Source organism: Erithacus rubecula (genome assembly GCF_903797595.1).
Source record: "Erithacus rubecula genome assembly, chromosome: 3".
Classification (NCBI taxonomy): Eukaryota; Metazoa; Chordata; class Aves; order Passeriformes; family Muscicapidae; genus Erithacus; species Erithacus rubecula.
Window position 1 is genome coordinate 131,024,255 of NC_136689.1, and position 16,508 is coordinate 131,040,762.

At 34.5% G+C, this 16,508-nt stretch overlaps 1 protein-coding gene across 1 annotated transcript in view; it reads left to right on the forward strand.

Annotated features, from left to right (window-relative positions):
- The window catches only part of EMC2 (ER membrane protein complex subunit 2), a 38,022-nt gene that overhangs the window by 14,548 nt on the left and 6,966 nt on the right, over window positions 1-16,508 (forward strand). Inside the window, exons 6-10 of the mRNA XM_079299767.1 lie at window positions 10,301-10,386; window positions 10,556-10,615; window positions 13,004-13,085; window positions 14,257-14,367; window positions 15,254-15,358. Of these exons, the coding sequence (XP_079155893.1) occupies window positions 10,301-10,386; window positions 10,556-10,615; window positions 13,004-13,085; window positions 14,257-14,367; window positions 15,254-15,358 (444 nt within the window). The remainder of the gene's footprint in view (window positions 1-10,300; window positions 10,387-10,555; window positions 10,616-13,003; window positions 13,086-14,256; window positions 14,368-15,253; window positions 15,359-16,508) is intronic.

Sequence of the window (16,508 nt, forward strand, 5' to 3'; positions counted from 1 at the left end):
CGTGTCTTCTATGTTCCTAATGCATAATCTTACTTAAGGATTAACTATTAATACATTAAGGTAGTGCTTGAATAGCAGTTATTTTGATTTATGTCTGGGACACTTTACTAGCTCTTGAATCAAAATGCATGAAGCATGCCAATTGTATAAAACAAAGTCTGAGACAGACTGTACTGTTCTTCTAAGCATTTTTTGAATACTGTTAGTGAAAGCCAGTGTGAGCATTAGCTGCCAAAATAAAAGTTTAGAAAAACTTGTAGCAATGTATTTTCATGGATTTTTTCCCACAAGAATAAAACTTGAAATATGGAGAAGTATGGAGTTTCAGATTTTTGTATGACATAGATATTATTGGCAAGTCAAAAATATGCTATTAATCATTGAGGGTATAAGTGTTAACTTGATTTTGAGGAACTGTCTACTGGGTAGACTTCTCTGTAAATGTAATACTTGGGCTATTGCAGATGTTTTGGCAATCTCAGGTAAATATTCCTAGGGGTGTGTTGAACTTCTGCCTTTCTTTGGTCAGCTTATTTGATGTGGTCTGCTATCCAGGAGGGGAAAACCCACAGAAACACAGATAACTGGGATTAACTAGGGTATTCCAGAGCTGGATATAGATTATGCCATCCCTTTTAAACTAAGTACATCCGTAAAAAAATGCACAAAACAAATTAAAAAGCAAGGAGCAACAATAAAGAAAACACTCCACCAGAAAGTTATTTTTGAGGCAACACATCTGGAAGCAATACCAAGTTAAGCACTCTGACAACAGTGGTAGGTTAAAGTCTGTCATTAGTGATAGGACTCACAGATTTTGTGCAAGGGAAAAAGGAACTATTTCAGTCCTTCACTCTTAATTTTTCATTTTCCCTGAAGTAGTAGAAGCTTGAGCTCAAGAAGTTTTGAGCACAAAATGCATAGATGTTCACAGTAAATTGTGGATTTTATCAGTGCATGGCCCAAAGAATTTCAGAGACACTGTGTCTTCCGAGTAACATTGAAATTATATATTTAAATAAGTAAAATACATTATTATTTCTTTATTTGAATTTTCTCTGTAACCAAGTCATAAAGATCTATAAACTTGTAATATGTAGAAGCATAAATTATAAATATTAGAACAGTTGTGTGGTTGAATTTCTTAATTCTGATAATAGTATTGTAGAATAGTAAATGCAGAGGAAGGTTCCTTGATATATAACTAGAATTGGTTGGGTAAGGCTTGCATGTCAAGAGTGAAAGTTAAATAAAAAGTTTTGGTAAGTTGTCGTGTAGATTTCTTTGTGTCATTTACCTGTTAATTATTTCCATGCACACATATGGCTGCTGTAGGAAAATAAGTGTTTCAAAATTTTAGAAAAAGAACTGTTTCTGAGTTTGTCTTGGCATTCACCTAACTTTATAGAAATTTCTTCTGGTCTACTGACACGTGGAGTTGTTTATGTACATTAAATGTTTTGGCAAGTGCTTTAAGTGAAACACAGACATTTGTTCACACAAATCACGTAAAAATCATGCCTTGCATTTACTGATCAAAAAGTAGCATGGAAAAAGATTTTTCCAAAAAATTACTTCTTTTAGACATATAGCAAAATTTTCCACTACAAAAAATAAAGTTTGAACTCAGATTATGTAATGGACATTTGCACCTTGTATGAGGTTTTGTTGCTGAAATTAAGGTAATGGTAATTACTTCATTTCTAGGATAGAATTCAAAATAATCTTTATTTTTAAAATATGATTGTCTCTTATGTTTTGTCTCACTCCACGCTTACTTGCTGAAAAGGATGACTGATTTGACAATGGAGCAGAGTTAATGTCACTTGAGATATTTTGTTTCATTTTTCAAAGCATGTAGATGTTGAGTAATAGTCTCTTTTCTAAAGACTTTACTGAATGAAATATGACTCTTGTGAAATACATAACTTACATACATTTCAATAGGGTAAGAATTAAAACTTCTCCATTCTTGTCTCTTTTGGTTGAAATTATGGTGTGTTAGAGGTCAAGCTGACAGATTCCTATTATTAAGGTTGCATAGTATTTTCTATAGCAGGGCTCTTTTCATTAATTAAAATTTCATGTAGTGTCCAATTGAAAATGTTTATAGTGATGCTGAACAGTGACTGGTTTGTTTGTAGGTCTTCAGGTAAAATGCTTATTTTGTTTCTCAGAACACAATGAAAGAGTTACTGGGTTTTCAGTGTTGGTAGAAAGGGCTTTTTTGTTTGTTTTTGCTCTTCATGTATTTCATTGAGAATTCCTTATCCTACTCTGCTTTGGAGGAGAACTGTTTAGTTAGACAGCTGAGTATTTTCATTGGTCAGGCTCTTCTTGAGGTGGTCTGTTCAGCAGAGCAGAGAATCTTGTTGATGGGAAAGGAAATTGAGTTAATATATTCAAGATTAGTGAATTCTAAGTGTACGTAGATTGGTATCTGACTCACTCCACTGTCATCCTAGTGCACCTGCAGTTTCTCCTGATTATTCAGCTCAGCCATCAAGAGGATTGCAGAGCACTTGGTCAACACCAAGGGAAAAGTCAGATAAGACACAAAGTTCTGCCTTAATTCTAATCCATAGAAAATCTGGAGTCTATTAGGATTATTCTTCAACTGTTTTTCTTGCCTCTTTTTCAACCAAGCTTTTCATCCATGATGCTCCGTGTGCTTCCTTAGCGTAGCACATGCGGATAGTCTCATTACCATCATGGGTTTAGTAATATAATTGTGTGAATGAAGAATTTAAATGTTTTGTAGTAAGACTGTTTTCTCATCACCTCTATTGTTTATAGGAGTGGGCAGGAACAAGTGTATGCATATGGTCACATGAAAGTTACCCTTTCTCATTATTCTGAGATCTTTTTGTAGATAAGCAGGACATGTTTCAGAAGAGGCACAAGAGGTGATTGAAGACCTCTGGGAATCCAGAATACTGGAAGGATTCAGAGCAAAATCTTAGTATTTAGTATCATGTAAATAGGCAGCAGTTACATACCATGAATATCTGAGTCTCTTTATGTGACTGCATTACTACCATCAAGACTGTATAGGTAACCTTCCTTTCCCTACCTCCTTGTCTTCATTAAATAAGATGAGAATAATGTACACTGAATTTGAGTACTGGATATCTGTTTATCATCTGAACTGTGATAATTCCTTAGAACTGCTGCAGTAGCTGTGAATTCATTTTTTAGCAGAGACCACCTGTGAAGATCTTACAGCTTTGTATTTTATGTACAGAATGCTCTGAGTTGCAAAAGGGAAAACTGCTCACCAAATGAAGCATCTACTAATGGGGAGAATTTTCTGAGCTGGCATATTTACTTAAATATATTTGCCTTACTGCCAGAAAAGACAGAACCAGACCTAAACATAGGTGTGTACAGTGGTAGTTTTAAAGGGAATCAAAAAAGACAGCTTGGCGCTGTCTGACATATAATGGAGTTAGTGAGAGTTGTGAAGAACAGCAGCTGCTACTTCAGCTGCTTTCCAATGAGGACTGATGGGTAAGCTGGGAATGCACTATGTGGTCCTAAAAAATGGGGTTTTTGCTTTTGACAGAGCATCATTTGCCATTGCAGGGTTTTTTTGCTCCTTGTTCAGTCATGATCGGTGAAGTGAGAGAGCAGAGTGCATTCCACCATTTTCCCCTTGTTTTGTGCGTGTAGCACTTTTAAATGTTGATGGAGATTTTGTCTCTTGAAATTAAATATTTGAGAACAGACAAGCAGCTGTACTGCAGTTGTGGCAATAGTCCATTTTACTTGTCCTGTGTCTGGCTTTGACTTATTGCAGATAGCAGAAGTGTGTAAGAGCAGGGCAATGACAATATGCTGTGGTCTGTGCTGCCAGTTTCTATTCATCTTCATGTTGCAGTTTTCCTGTGCCAGAAGTGATAACTCTGCTTTTAATGGCTCTTCATGAAATTTCTGCATAGATTTATTTTTAAACTTGCTTAAGTTTGCCATGCCTACATCCACAACATAATTGAGAAATAAAATGTTGTATTTTTTTAATTAATTGTGCAAATCTCCCATTTGTGGTTTTTTTTTCCTTTCCCACACCTTAAATCTAACCGTTTTATTTAATGTCTCTGAATTCGTCTGTTACTGTCAGTAACAGTTTTTTTCACTTTATTAATACTCATGACTTTAGGGATCTTTTGCACTTTTCTTCCCCTTAAGCTAAGAAGTTCTAATGTGCAGCTGTTCTTGTTTTCCATTCTGTGCTTTAAAACTCTCCTGCTATTCTCTGTATCATTTCTGTGTTTTTTCCTGTATTTGGGTGAGAAATGAGAGGACTGAACAGCAGTCAATATTAAAAATGCAAGATCATTATGGACATAAAAATAACAAGGTGATGCCATGGGTATGTCTCTTCTGTATTCTTTTCTGATAACTCCAGTATCATAGTATTTTCAGTTTGGGGTTTGGGGGCAGGGTTTTTGGATTTTTTAAGATGGCTTCTGAACACTGAATTGATGTTTTCTAGAACTGTTTATTGCCAGTCCAGTATCTCCCTCTTAAATGGACAAATTCAGACAGGTTTTTTGTGTACATTAAATTAGTATTTTTTGACCCTATATGCAGCCATTTATGTAGATTAAATTCGATGAGTTGTTTTATTGTGCTGGTAAAAGTATTCATTATAAATCATTACTGTGAGTGCTATTCTTTGCTGTTGTCTTTTGTTCTTTATACTTAAATAAGTCCTTATCAACATTTAACTTTATATCGCTATTAGTTCTCCTGTTAGATCTCTTCTCAAGACTACTGAGCAGTGACTTTTAATACTGGTGATTCTGGGATTCTCAGAGCAGAGAAGTCTTTTCTCTATTTTATATATTTTGACATATTTATTTATCCATATGAATTTCCCCTTTTGGGCTGTGGTAACTCTAGTATCCTTGAGAGCTTTCAGCTTCAAGGTGAGACATCTTGTCAAAATTATTTGTTAAGTTAAAGATGACTTTTACATGGATATTTATTCTTTTACACTTAGAGACTCCTTGAAGAGCTCCACTAGAGAAGGGCAGCCTTACTTTCCTCTGTGCAAACTGTTCTTGCTTTTTGTTGGTATATAACATTTTTCATGTTTGCCAATTCCAGGCTTTAGCTTTTCAACCTGTACAGCTCCTACCAATTTGCTCTATGCTGGTGTTATGCTTTATAGGTTGTTTATTGGATACAAAAAGATATGTTTTGCTATGATATTATCCCTAAAGGGGCAGCTTCAACCCAATAGCACTTTGCCTGCATAGGTTTGCAAGATTTAACTGTCTTTCATGACTAACTTTGAAAAAAGTCTGAATTCTGATAAGAAAAGATTCATTACTGCTTGTCTTTGATTATGTGCTATTTTTCAAATATGTCTATTTTTTCCCCTGTATCTTATTGTAGCTGTTTACACTTCTATTTTGCAGTTTGAAGGAAAATGTTTCAATGTATCAAACTCATAAACCAAATAGACATTTTGTAGAATGTTAAAATAAGGAAAAAAAAATTCTTTTTAAGAGGAAAAGGAAAAGTATAATCTGTTTAATGCTGTACTAGTTACACAGATAAGAAATTCTTCCTTTCCTCGGTGTCTTAATGTCTGAAAAGTCTCCTACTAATGCTTTTTTTGCAGCCATGAAATTTAGAGCAATGTTAGACTCTCTCTTGGTATGTTTTACTAATGAAATGCAGAAGCTGATAAATGTTCAAGTCCTCACTTCATTTTGTGTCTACTTAATGCTAATTAAGAATCATAACAAATGGAGGATTAGTTCTTATGCCAGATTGGGTATTATTAGTCTTTAAAAGAAATACCTTTGAAAGGTTCACTCCTTCATAAATTTGTACCTACTGAAGTAGCTTAGTCCATATGATGCTGATTCTTTACATATTTAAGATGCATATATCTTTCCATTAAGAATTATGGATTTGCAGAATTAGCCAATTCTAGTGTTTTGCTTTAAACTCTGGAAAACTGAGGGGGAAATCTGTGTCATAGTATCTGCGTGGTCAAATGCTGCAGATTTTGTTACAGCACTGGAGGTTTTGCTTTTTCCTTTTTACTTAAGGTGGAAAGAGAAAGAAGACAGAGTTGATATTTATATGAAGCTTGTTCCAGAAAGTCTTACTGTTTTGATGTGAAGAACTGAAATGTACCCCTTGAATGCTACTTTTATCAATGTAATTGTTTGTGACTATTTTAGTAGGCTTCTTAGACTTCAAAATAATTTCAAGTCCCTGTATTTAAAAATCATTTTTCAAGAATATTCTTGGTGGACTTGAAATTAATAATTGAACAGATTTGTACTCTGCATTCTGTAGTTTTTTAGTGTCTTGCAATAGGTCCCTAAAAATGAGTTTGTATTTTGAGATATGACGTTTTTGGTAAAGAGGGCCCTTAACATAATAAAACATGAAAATACCTGGATTTTTTTTATCAGCTGGTTGTAAGGCAGATAATACATTGGTAATATTATATAAATGCTTGTTAAAGATTCTGTATAATTAGTGTGAGTCTGGCTTTACTTAACAAATAACTGGTTTTGTATACTAAAGTGGTTATTAGTGTTGGCAGTGGTCCTGTGCAGTTAAGAATTTTGTTCAATTTCTATGGAAATACAGAAAAATTGATGCTATGACTGTAAATTTTCATTAATTATATTGCTGTCCTCAGGATGCTCAGGAAACTATGTGAGCCCCAGCACACAGAGCAGCATTAAACTGACACACAGTGAGCTCAGGGGCAATACAAATGAGAACAAGAATTAGAATTTTGCTGCACACAAGCTGGCCCATGTTTTGGTCATAATGCAGGCTTTTTTGTATGTATTTTTCTTATCGTACTGACTACTGGATTTTTTTTTTTTTTTTTTTTTAAATTTAAAAACTGATTGACTTTATGATTCAAAGAAAAACTAAGCATAGAAAGTCAGGAGATTAGTCTGTCAATAATATTTAAAACTATAGTAGTTTGTTTTCATGTCTTTATTTTTTCACCTGTCATATCACTCCTATGAATCACAGATCTACTGAACACTTCAGTGCATGTCTCTTGGCTTTATGATTTTATTCATGTGATGAAAAAAGTTAGAATTTGCTTTAAAAAAAACTCTGCATCCTTACTGAATTTTTTCCAGTGGTTTTAAAGAGACTTTCAGAAATTCTGCTCTACTAGACAAGATTTTGTTCTTCCTCAGGATGTCAGCACTGTTTTGAGTGGCTGAGCCTCTCTTTTGTAAACTTGAGTTCTCTGTAAATAAACATCTCCCAGCATTTTGAGGGTGAAGAGAGTGCAGATTCCAAGAACAGATGCTGTTCTCTTTTTGGTGATGAGGAAGGTAGATAAAAAGAGGGAAGTTTGTAAGTTCTAAAAGTGTAATTTTGAAGAAATTTCTTGGGATTTGGTGCAGCAAGAAGATTTTGTCAAATGTTTATGTAGCTCATTTAATTCCTAAATGCTACCACCAGAGTATGTTAATTTTGTCTGTTGCTTTTGTCCTTGTTATTTGATTGCATTACATTACATGCTTGCTCTAGGTAAACCTCAGCCTGTATTTGTGACTAGAAATAGTTGTAGTTTTTCATGAATTAATATCTTGAGGCTCCTGTGATTTATATTACTTCGGAGTGCTGTGGTTAAGAAATAAACCAGCCATGGAAGAAAAATCTGTTTCCAGACTCGTTTGGAGGACTGACTTGGATGCAATTGAAGGAGTTGCATTAGAAACAGAGAGGAGAGTGACTTATGTGGACTGTTCCTGTTTGCCATTGCAAATTAAGTTGTCATATGCATTGACTGATTTTATATATTTAATAGGTTATTTTTGTTCTCAAGGGTTTACTTTAATCAGGCTCTTGATTTCTTTAAATTTTGAAAATAACTGAGTTGTTAATCCAAGAGCTAAATTTAAAAAGCTGCGTTTATAAAGTTGATAGTCTGTTACCTGCAAAAACCCTTCTGTCTTCCTAGGCTGTAATTGGTTGATGCATTCCTTTGGCTGTGCATGCGGTTATCCCCACTTTCCCTCTTTTCATTTTTCAGGCTCAGTGGGCTGTGTATAATGTCAGCTTTGGGTAGTGGGTTCACACTGCCCTGGTGTTCCCACCATAGAAGGGGTGACCTGCTTTACAAATGCTTTGAGAACTCCATAAAATGTGACAGCAGAAAATGGTTTTGGTTGAGGTTTTTTTGGTTGGTGTTTTGTGGTTTTGTTTATTATAGCAGGATGATAAGCATGTGGAATTATTGTTTTTGAATTTAAAGAAAATAAGTTTATTATTGTTATACTGTTATCTTTATGTTTTTAAAAGCAAAAATAAAATAGAGAATGTGTTATTGTTACAGTGATAAATGTGTCAGCAGTTAAAATTTCCAGTTATGGCTTTTAGCCAGCTGTCTCCCAGTAAATGTAGAATGATGTATGTAACTCCACAGGTTGTAGTTTGACAAAGAAGCAGTAGAAACCACACTGCTTGAGTTCTGATTTGGCCCCTGATGAGTCTTTTCCTTTGTTTAATCAGAAGCAGGAAATATTTTTTTCCTCGGTTAAGTTGTTTTCACTAAGTTTCTATTGAATATGTGTTTGTGAGGGAGATAAAGGTGGTGAATTAAAAGGAAAGAATTAATTTAGTGTCAAAGCTTTTTTTTTTTTTTTTTTTTTATTTTTTTTTTTTTTTTTTTTCCCCTCTAGCTTTTCAAATGTTTTGGTGTTTGAACTAATGTGCCACACTCTTGTTTTGGAAACAATTGATGTGTTCCAATGGATTGAAGGATAAAAAATTATTTAGGAGAGTAATTATGTTTAAAATGCTGTAAATATGCAAGAACTCTTGCAGGGTATATGTGACTGTGAACTTAGGGTACATCATGAAGAAATCTGTGTCAGAGCTATCTGAAATTCAAAGATTAAAATTAAGATGTTGTTGAAGAATTGTCCTGTCAAGGCTTCTGAAAGGTGATACCCAACTCTATAAACTCTTTATACGATACGAAACAGGATGAGACCTATGAAGGGGGTAAACAGTGAGGCTTAATTACCAGGGAAGTTATATTTTTTGTCATTAGTGTTATCTCATGGAGAAGTGACATACAAGAGTGTTTGTGTACATGTTGACATCATGGACTGTCTGTTGTCTCCCATCTGACCACAGTGATTGTGGTGACCCAAGGGCACAGGGATTAGAGGCAAGGAAGGAGGCTGATGGCATTTCTTTTTTGAGTTTTGTTATGCTGGAATTGTATTTTCCTTCCATTCTGTCAGATTTCTGCTCTGAGGACTTTCAGGCTGGCTGAGATGTGCTGTTTGCTCCCAGCTGGGAAGATTCCTTTGTTTTGAATCACAACTCAAGTGTATGTTGATGTTCAGTTGGTTTGAGCCTGATGCTGATAACACCAAGGTCACAGATTCGATGTCTGTTCAGGCTATTCTTTTAAGAGTTGGACTCGATGAGATCCTTGTGGGTCCCTCCCAGCTCAGAATAATCTGTAAGACTGACAACACCCACAGGTCTGAAAACTGTAACCAGCATCATTCAGAAGCTGAAATATTAGATTAAAGTACAGAATAATCAGCTACTGCAATCCTCTATATCTTTCCTCCTTCTGACTGCTGATAACTTTTTTGGACTTCAAAATTTAAATACATTTTAATTCTTACCACTCATTTTTATGTTGTTTAAGTTGAAATGCATTTTCTACCCACATATCAAAGTACTGCTCAATTTTTGCCATTGCAGTCGCCGTTCTGTATTCCCTTTACATTGCAGGGCCAATTTTGTGGTCCAAGATTGATGAGAAACTTGTTTAGGAAATTGGTGTGTATTTAGCATTAGTTAAAGGTGCATGTTTGGCACTCCAACAAGAATATTTTATAATGGCTGAAAGCCATACTTCTACAGAGACAACCAAGATCCCTCTGTGGGGTTCTCTGGGACTCAGTCACCATTTCTCCTCTACAGTCGTGTAGATCTTGCGAATGACAAGGTGGGGGTGGTTGGAATGGCTGAAGATTAGCATCCCCTGCTGTTTTGTAATTATCAGAATCTGGACAGTCATTTATTTGAATGAAATAATGCATACAGCTTGTGCCTCCAAAGAAAAGCATGCATAATGTGATTGTAAGAAGAGGTTTTCAGTCTCTCGGTGGGATGTCATAGGGTATGTTTATAAACTTCAACCTAGCAGTGTCTCTGCAGTGGAATTCCACTGGTATTGAGATAATAATTTGCACAGTCAAATTGCTTTCCTTACAAAAACCCAGGGAATTATGAGGCCTAATCCTTTATTAATGTCAACCCACAGGCAGCAAGAAAGCGTAAGATTGCCATTCGAAAAGCCCAGGGGAAAAATCTCGAGGCCATCCGAGAGCTGAATGAGTATCTGGAACAGTGAGTGTCTTACAAGAATACAGATTGTGTTTTGCTATTCTGATAAATCTTTTTAATTAAAGTGGAATTTGCATTTAATTTACGCTTTTGCTTCAGTGATAGTCATTTACAGAATCTCTTGCACATTCTTTCTTTTTTCCTTTTTCCCTCTCTTGTATTCTCTATACAGATTTGTTGGTGACCAAGAAGCTTGGCATGAACTTGCAGAACTTTACATCAATGAACATGAGTAAGTTGTTTGCCAAGTCCACATAAATCCTGTTGATTTGAAACCCACTTTGTGTAAGTCAGAAACCTTCGTGATTTAAGGACTAGTGTTACAAAGTATGCTCTCATTTCCAATATACTAGGCTTCAACTGGAAATAATTATCAAGCTTATTTGGCTACCAAATACTTTAAGAAGGCATTTGTTTTTCAAATAAAAAGTGTTTATTGAATTATCTGTATGTTTCAGTAATTTTTAAAAATCTAATGTTTAAAAGAAGTGGTTTGAGTGCAGCAGAGAACAGCACTTATTTCCCATTATTTTTTGTTCAAGTTATGTATTTTGTGTGTTAGAGGTGTTAAATTCTTTACTTCTATAAACAATTGATCACAGCAACCAGTACTCCAATTTTCTTTTAGCCTATGTCTCCCAGAACTTTTAGTAACCTTTAAAAAAAAACACAAAGCAAAACATGGATCAAGAGTTGGAGGCATCTCGTCGCCTGGGTACAAAACCCAATGCGATCAAGAATGCTGAATGTTGTAGGAACTTGCTTATTGGATATTTAATGTTTTTGTTAGCTTTTTTTATTGCTGTAGTGACAGGAGGAAATCCCAGTGTGAGAGGATTAGCTCAAAGCCTTAGTGCAGGTTTTCTAATATCACAGCATTAATTCAAACCTCCACCCAAAGGCGTACCTTTTTTTCCCCTCTTTCTTTGGTTCTTCAGCCCAGCCTGAATTATATCACATTGTTTCCTTCTTTCCTTTTCAGAGGGTAGTAAAGGAATCAAATTGTCAAGGAAGAAATAGCCATTCTCACTGTGAGGAAAAAATTATTCCCCAGTTACCCCTCCTTGCACTCCATTCTCAAAGAAAATAGTTATTAAACTCTTAAATGATGGCTTCAGGAATAAACTAGAATTTTGATACCCGAACTTCCATTTGTTTGGGGAAATCTACCAGCCACTTTTCCAAGAAAATAGCTACTTAAATACCTTTCTAGCCAATTTTTTTTTAAGCTTGTCAAATCTGTCAGTACAAAAGTGAATGATAGAGTGGTGCAAACATACGTATTCCATTATTGAGTTGGAGTTTTTTTTGCTATAGTATTTATTATGGAATTGTGCAATAAAACCCGAGAAAGAAATTGCTTTTGCTTGTATTTGTTTTGGTCTGTAATTCCAATAAAAAGCAGTATGTAGAATTTCAGTTCACGGAAAGAATTCACTGTCCTCACTATACTTCCATGAGTGTCATTATTATTATTTTTGATAGTAGGGAAAAACTGGGCTCTTGCCTAAAAGCAACTAAAAGTTAAGTTTTAAAAAAGAAATCACCATTCTCTCATTGTTGGTAAACACATGTAGATGTACAAGGTTTATGCAGTCCTCAGTTCTACCCTGTTCTGCAGTGAGTACTGGCTTCTGCTTTTGGAGAGTGAGGTGGCTGCCCTTTTATCTCCAGATTAATAAATGATGTGGATACATGACTCATAACATGCTCTGCAAAAAAACACAATGTGTTTATTTTAGGATACAAGATTTTGTAGATAATATGATTTAATATGGTCTCATAATTGCTAAATTGCTTTTACTGCGATATTAAATATCTACCCACACTGTCATTATAAGCCTTTTATCTCAGAATTTTGGAATCCTATCACATAAACTGTGCAATAGTGCTATCACATATCTCTAGACAATGCAAATTTTGCAGACAATTCTATTATTTGAAAGATTACAAAGCTAAGATTCTTCTCATTAAACCTGCATTTTGAGCTTGACTTCTTAATTGTTTCTGAAAGCTTTTACTAAAAAACCTCAAGGACTAGCCTTTTCAAATTATAAGGGTTTGCCCATTTGGAGAGGTCTGATGCTATTTCATACATTGATTTGAACTGTTTGAATTTTAGAACAGTTCTCAGTGTGTTGTGGGTTTTTTTTAATCTCAGTTCTGTGGGTGACTGTTGGCAGATATAGTTAATTGTCTGTAAATGCTGTGATCAGTAGCTGCATTTATGCATCCTCAGGTAGCTGAATTTGCTTAGTAAAAAAAGAATAATTTTGTCTTCTCAGTTCAGTGTCTTACAGTACGTAATAACAATTTCAACTCATCACTCTTTCTGATAAGAAATGGCATTTTTATTAATAAGAGATTAGTATATTAAAGGCTTTTCATGAGCTGTTCCATTTACACCCAGACCATTACATTTTGTGTATTTTTCCCCTGTCTGTGATGTAAAAATAGTAACATGGTTCTAAACATCATTTTAAAATGAAACATTTGTATTAATTGTGAATAATGTGATTTTATGGGGGGGAAAAGTAAGACTTTTATTGTGCTGTAAAAAAACTGAAGCAAGAGCTGTGTACTCATGTTTCATTTTATCACTGTTTTTTGGATTCCTCAGCTATGCAAAGGCTGCCTTTTGCTTAGAGGAGCTTATGATGACTAATCCACACAACCACTTATATTGTCAACAATATGCTGAAGTAGGTATTTCAGAAAAATCAATTGTGTTTGATTGCATTTTCTGTTTTTATGTTACAGAAGTGGTGAAAATGGTTTCTTTAATTTTTCCCTAGGAGATTTAAAAGAGTTCACAGAGAATGCTATCATCTCATAGACCTGAACATGTTCCGAAAACTGTGTTTTCTTACTCAGTGACTCAGTCACAGTGTGACTAAGCTAAATATAAGAGTTAGGGCAGGAATTATTGAAGATAAAAGCTAATTTTAAATGAACTCTTCTTGTTGAAGTTTTTATGCACTTTTCAAATTAAGTGCATGAGAAGTTAAACTTTTCTACAACAATGCTGCCTAGGAGGTTATGATAAATTGCCTGTTACTGTGGACTCAGATCTTGGAATCCACATACCAAATTCTGCCTGAAGGAGCACTGGTGGAAGAGAGGTAAAAAACTAGAGGTAAAGTTAGAGTTTTAGCTCAAGGTTTTAGCCATTTGAATTCATTATTTTTCCAGATTATTTTTCCTATATTATACTGTTAACTGCTTAGAATGGGTTTTGTTTGTTTAGTTAAGATGGGTAAAATTAGGTTGACATTAAAACTTGAAAGTCTAAGTAGCTTTCTCATAGAAAGACTTTGAAGCATATCTTCTAGTATTCATCCCTCTTTTTGTTGATCTAATATATGGGAAAAATGAACCGAAAAACAATGGAGTAATTCTCTAAACATTGTGTGCTATTTTGAATATATGATGAAAGGCACTGTGTTATTTTGGGAACTGTTTTCATGCATGCTGTGGGAGCACAGTGTCAGTATGGATTCCTACTAGTCAGAATTTAAAGTTTGTGCTAGTTTTAAAAGAGATAATCCCAAGATTTCAAGTATTTATAGGCAAAAAATAGTAATTTCCTAATTTTGTAGCAATGCATTAATTAAATTAATTCTGGAGGGTTTTTTTCTCTTACAATTTAAAAAAATTAAATGTATATATTAAAAGTATATATATAAATTAAACGTATATATTGTGAAGAGCTTGGATTTCTCCCAGGCCAGTATTTGGCCTTTGATAGGACTCACCTGATTTGAAATGTCATGTGACACAAACTTGGAGTGAATTTTTGTAATATCATTGCTTCAGAGTGAATGCCCGTGTTATGAATGACATGTGAGTTTCAGGAGTTTACCATTTTTACAGGTTAAATACACTCAGGGGGGGCTTGAAAACCTTGAGCTGTCAAGAAAGTATTTTGCACAAGCACTGAAGCTTAACAACAGAAATATGAGAGCTCTATTTGGACTCTACATGGTAAGCATGATTGTATGTTTTCCATGTTATCATTCTGAATATGTTTATGCATGTATATTATCCTTTGCCCTTTGCTATTTTGTTTTTTCCCCCAGTTTTTAACCTAATAGCTCAGATCATTAACACTGTTTTAAAACTATGGAGTATTTTATATACATTTGGAGTATGGACAGTTTTGTACTAGTAACTACTCTTCGCTGAAGTGCTCTTAACTTTAAGTCTTGCCTGTACTTTCAAAAGAGTTATAGTTGTTGGCACAGGAAGGTAACTTCTTGAAAAAGGATTTAAAGACATGCTCCTCTCTAGAGGATGATTAACTACTGAAAAAGACCAGCACAGTGGCAGTGATTCCTTGCATAGTGGATTTATTTATATAGGCAAAAAACTCTCTTTGGTTCTTAAGTAATCTCTTCTATTCTTTCAGGTAGAGGTGGGCATATTTTATGTAGAGTCTTTTCAGCTTTTAAAAAGTGTTTTCTGATGCTGCAGGGAAAAGTGTCATGTTTTTAATGGCAGTTTGGACATAAAATTGATGTATTTTATATTGTCTATGGTAACAAATCGAATGTGGAAAACTAATTCATGACTCTCATTTAGGAAAAGTAAATTGAATTAGCTGATCATGTCCAGGTTTGGTTCTTAACTCAGTACAGAACTGAACTGAAGTCTATTGTAGCTTTAAATAGAACAAACAATAGTTTAGAAAGTCTAGCTAATTCTAATCTGGATGCTGTTTGCCAGTAACTTTTAAAATGTTTTTTTACTTTTTCCGCTATCACTGTGCATGGGGCTTGGAGTGTAAGGATGCCGAATGTTCTCAGCATATTTCATGCTCATAAATGTTATAATTACACTGGGTTTTGTTTTTATTTTATTGTATTCCTAGTCTGCCAGTCATATTGCTTCCAATCCAAAAGCAAGTGCAAAAATGAAAAAAGATAATATGAAATATGCCAGCTGGGCAGCAAACCAAATAAACAGAGCCTACCAGGTTAGTACTTCATTGCTTTATGATGCTCTTAACATGCTCTAAAGTTCTTTTCTGCACTTTTATCAGCTGTGGTTCATGAGGTTAAATATGACAAGTAAGTCAACATAATCTGCTTGGATTTTTTAATGCTGCTTCTGTTTGATTTCCTGGAAAACTTAATTAATGTAAGATTGATATTTTACAGTTATTAATTACTATAATTTACTTAGTAGCTTTAAACAGATCTTTCCTACTAACATTATCTGAATGTACATTATTGTAATATTGACCTTCAAGACTTACTTCCACAGCAATTTTGGTAAAACTTGGTATGTCTTAATTCTTAGAATGGCTTTGTTATCCCCTTCTTTTTACTAGAAAACAAATGAAAGTTCTAGGATTTTTGTTGTCCTTGAGTTTACTCTAATCTTTCAAGATCATATTTAATTGCCTTAGTATTTGTGATTGAAATTGGTTTTGTAGAAAAGTGCTCATTGATTTGTGGAAACATAGACTTTTTAGGCCATAAAAAGCTTGCCAGAGTCATTGGGAGTCTTTTCAACTTTCTGAAAAACTATGTGTAAAGTTTCATATTTCCTACTGTATTATAAGTCTATATTTCTTTCTATAACTGTGAATGAAAACATGCTTTGGCTCATAGGCTCTGCTGTCTGTGTATCCTAAATATATTATGTCTATTTGACTCCCTTACAGCTATTCTTAATGATCTGCCAATCAAAGTTTATATATAAATGATCCTGGACATCAACATCTTATTTTCCAGTTCTCCCCACAACTTCTTTTTTTGAACAAAAGTATTGATATTAAATGTAAAGATTTTGTATACATGTAACACTTTCTTCTCTCTACAGTATTTCCGTATTGGAACCCAGTATTTAATTTTCTTCTTGTTGCTAGAGTTTCACAGTTCATACTACCAAATGGCCTTTTCACAAGCACCATCTATAATGGAATTAATTTTCCTTTTACAGCCAGTGCAGTTTTCTTAATACATACTGAATTTCAGTCCCTTGCCCAGCATGCAGCTTCTTGTGGCTGATGTGTTTTTGATATATTTGGTATATTTTGAGGTATTTTCCATTTCTCCTAATTGGCTCTGTAGCTTCTGACTGTACAGTGGAAGAGCATTGTATCTCTGGGACCATTATGA